This window comes from Penaeus japonicus, unplaced genomic scaffold (assembly GCF_977035675.1).
Source record: "Penaeus japonicus unplaced genomic scaffold, GWHDUDI00000001_assembly GWHDUDI00000012, whole genome shotgun sequence".
NCBI classification, from domain to species: Eukaryota; Metazoa; Arthropoda; class Malacostraca; order Decapoda; family Penaeidae; genus Penaeus; species Penaeus japonicus.
Window position 1 is genome coordinate 7466394 of NW_028234414.1, and position 2500 is coordinate 7468893.

The 2500-nt window shown below is 46.8% G+C and overlaps 1 protein-coding gene across 7 annotated transcripts in view; it reads left to right on the plus strand.

Annotated features, from left to right (window-relative positions):
- The first annotated feature begins 531 nt into the window (after nucleotides 1-531).
- Nucleotides 532-2500, plus strand: part of LOC122261966 (transcription intermediary factor 1-alpha) — a 38369-nt gene continuing 36400 nt past the window's right edge. For 6 of the 7 annotated variants that reach the window (XM_086542356.1, XM_086542357.1, XM_043029821.2 and 3 more), the window contains exon 1: nucleotides 538-1477. In XM_086542356.1, coding sequence (XP_086398482.1) covers nucleotides 658-1477 — 820 coding nt within the window. In that variant the 5' untranslated portion in view covers nucleotides 538-657. Of the gene's footprint in view, nucleotides 1478-2500 lie in introns of all 7 variants that reach the window. The other variant, XM_043029822.2, reaches the window with a different exon arrangement.

The following is a 2500-nucleotide window of genomic DNA, read 5'->3' on the forward strand; positions in this document are numbered from 1 at the left end:
CAATATTTCACAGAGAGCCGATTGTTATAGAAAATTATTTGTTATTTATTATGTAATTGCTCTCTTGGCATTACGATTTCTTGCTTGAATACTAATTGCTTGTTTCTAGGTCTCAGATACTGATGCTTTTCCCGATTACTGACTGAGTGAACTTGGGAGATGCTCTTGAAGATTCAAACGAGGAAATTATTTGCCGTGCGTTCGAGACATTTATGTGGCTGAGGACACAAAGACTACTTAATGCATTGGCCTTCACTCCTCAGGGTACTTACAGGATACTGATAGGAGGAAGGTGATATATTATCACAGACAATATTTATATATGAAAGGAAAATGACAGTTTAAAAATCCCGCTAGCACCATTACCAATACGATATTCTGTAATCTGAAAGAATTGCCAATAAAATCACATAGAAAGGACCAAATAAACTTAGAGAATTGATCTTTAACTCAATATTTTCGGAATAAGCCAGAAAATTATGTTAAAAGAGTTGAAAGAGTGGTCACAGGCTGAGGTTGGTAGCCCTGCGACCCACAATGCCTGGCGAGAACGACAACAAGAAACATGTCGGCGAGAGACACGAAAGAAGCGCTCTTATTTTGGTGATGCAGTAACTCGCGTAGAGTGAGCTCGAATTCTAATGATTGCGTGTGACTATGGCAGAACCCAGTCTAGATCTTCGCCCCCTGACGGCTCTTGAGAACTTGGTGGGCGTGCAGATAGGGACCCTTCCGATCCCGAGCGAGGCCGAGGAGGAGGCCAAGGCGATGGACGCGGGCCACCTCGCTCCCCTCAAGCTCGTCGACGAGGAGCCTGAGACGCCTGCCACGCCGCCTGCTCCTCCTAGCGAGCCCCTTGAGGACCTGGTGGAGGCAGGCGGTGGTGGCAAAGAGGAGGTGAGCGAGGGCGAGGGCATCGACACGGCCCAGGAGAGACAGGAGGAGGGAGCGCAGGACGCGGATCGCCTCCCCGCCCTGGCTCTCCCGCAGGACAGCTCTAGGGACAGCAACCCTCAACCGTCAGGAGAGGAAGCGGAGGCTCCCTTGGACAGCGCCCTTCCCAATGAGGCCTTGCCAGCCGTCAGCTCAGAGCACCTAGTAGGGGAACAGCACGAGGGTGAGCCAGTGTCGGAAAGTGAGCCTATGGAAACTGAGTCTTCCTGGGCTGGTGACAAGGAGCCCGTGCAGAATGACTGTGGCAATGAGACCTCCGTGCAGGACAGGGAGGCAGAGGAGACCCTTGGGGGCGGGGACTCAAGTACCAGTAGTGGGGGCGGTGAGGGAAGTGTGTCAGGGACAGGAGCGCCAGAGACGGAGGAGCAGTTTAGTTGGGACAATGTGCGGTGTGTTTTTTGTGACGCTAGTGCGATAGACCAAGAACCCAAACTTTTGCCGTGTTTACACTCGGCATGCAACAAGTGCTTAACCCACGAGGCTGCTGAGCCTGAAATGAACAAAGATGATGAAATTGTTGCAAGTAAGTGTCTCCTGTTGAGTGTGAGTGTGTATGCCTTGTGAGTATTTTGCAAAGACTAGAAGGTTTCACTTTTTCATGCCCTGGTCCCACTGAATGCAGTATTGAAAGGTTGGGTGCCAGACAGCAGAATATAGTAGTGTCCAATGAAATCTCAGGTGTGTAGGAGCTAAAAGTCTCTCCAAGTGAGAAGACTTCTTGATTGGTGGAGTATGAATATTCAGTTTCAGTTTCTTGTGATATAGCATAACAGTATGCAAATCAAACTCATTGTAACCCAGAGTCATAGATTCACTACAGGGTCACATTTATTGATGTTAACTATGAATATGGCACCTCAGTGCAAGTGTACAAGAGAAGTTAATGAAGAATACTTCTGATGTTCACTCACCATACTCTGCAGTCTGTGGTGTGCTGTTGCAATCTGTGCAAAATTTCTTCATTTTTAATGGTGTACTTAAGAGCCATTTCTTGACAATTCCCCAGTCAGGAAGTCAATCCTTATCTTGTGTTTCACTTTCAGGCACTGTACATTTAACATGTATGGATGAAACATTGTTAATTTTTATTTATTATTATTATTTTTTTTTTTGGTGAGAGAGACAGACACACACACACACACACACACACACACACACACACACACACACACACACACACACACACACACACACACACACACACACTCTCTCTCTCTCTCTCTCTCTCTCTCTCTCTCTCTCACCCACCCACTCTCACTCTCACTCTCACTCTCACTCTCACTCTCACTCTCACTCTCACTCTCACTCTCACACACACACTCTCTCTCTCTCTCTCTCTCTCTCTCTCTCTCTCTCTCTCTCTCTCTCTCTCTCTCTCTCTCTCTCTCTCTCTCTCTCTCTCTCTCTCTCTCTCTTACTTGGGACACAGAACTTGGTTTCCAACCTATTTGTTGATTTTTTATTTTTTTTTTCCCACCTGAAGCTCACACACCAAATGATTGTACAACAAAACTCTTATTGTTCCAGATTCAGGGATTTCAATCCA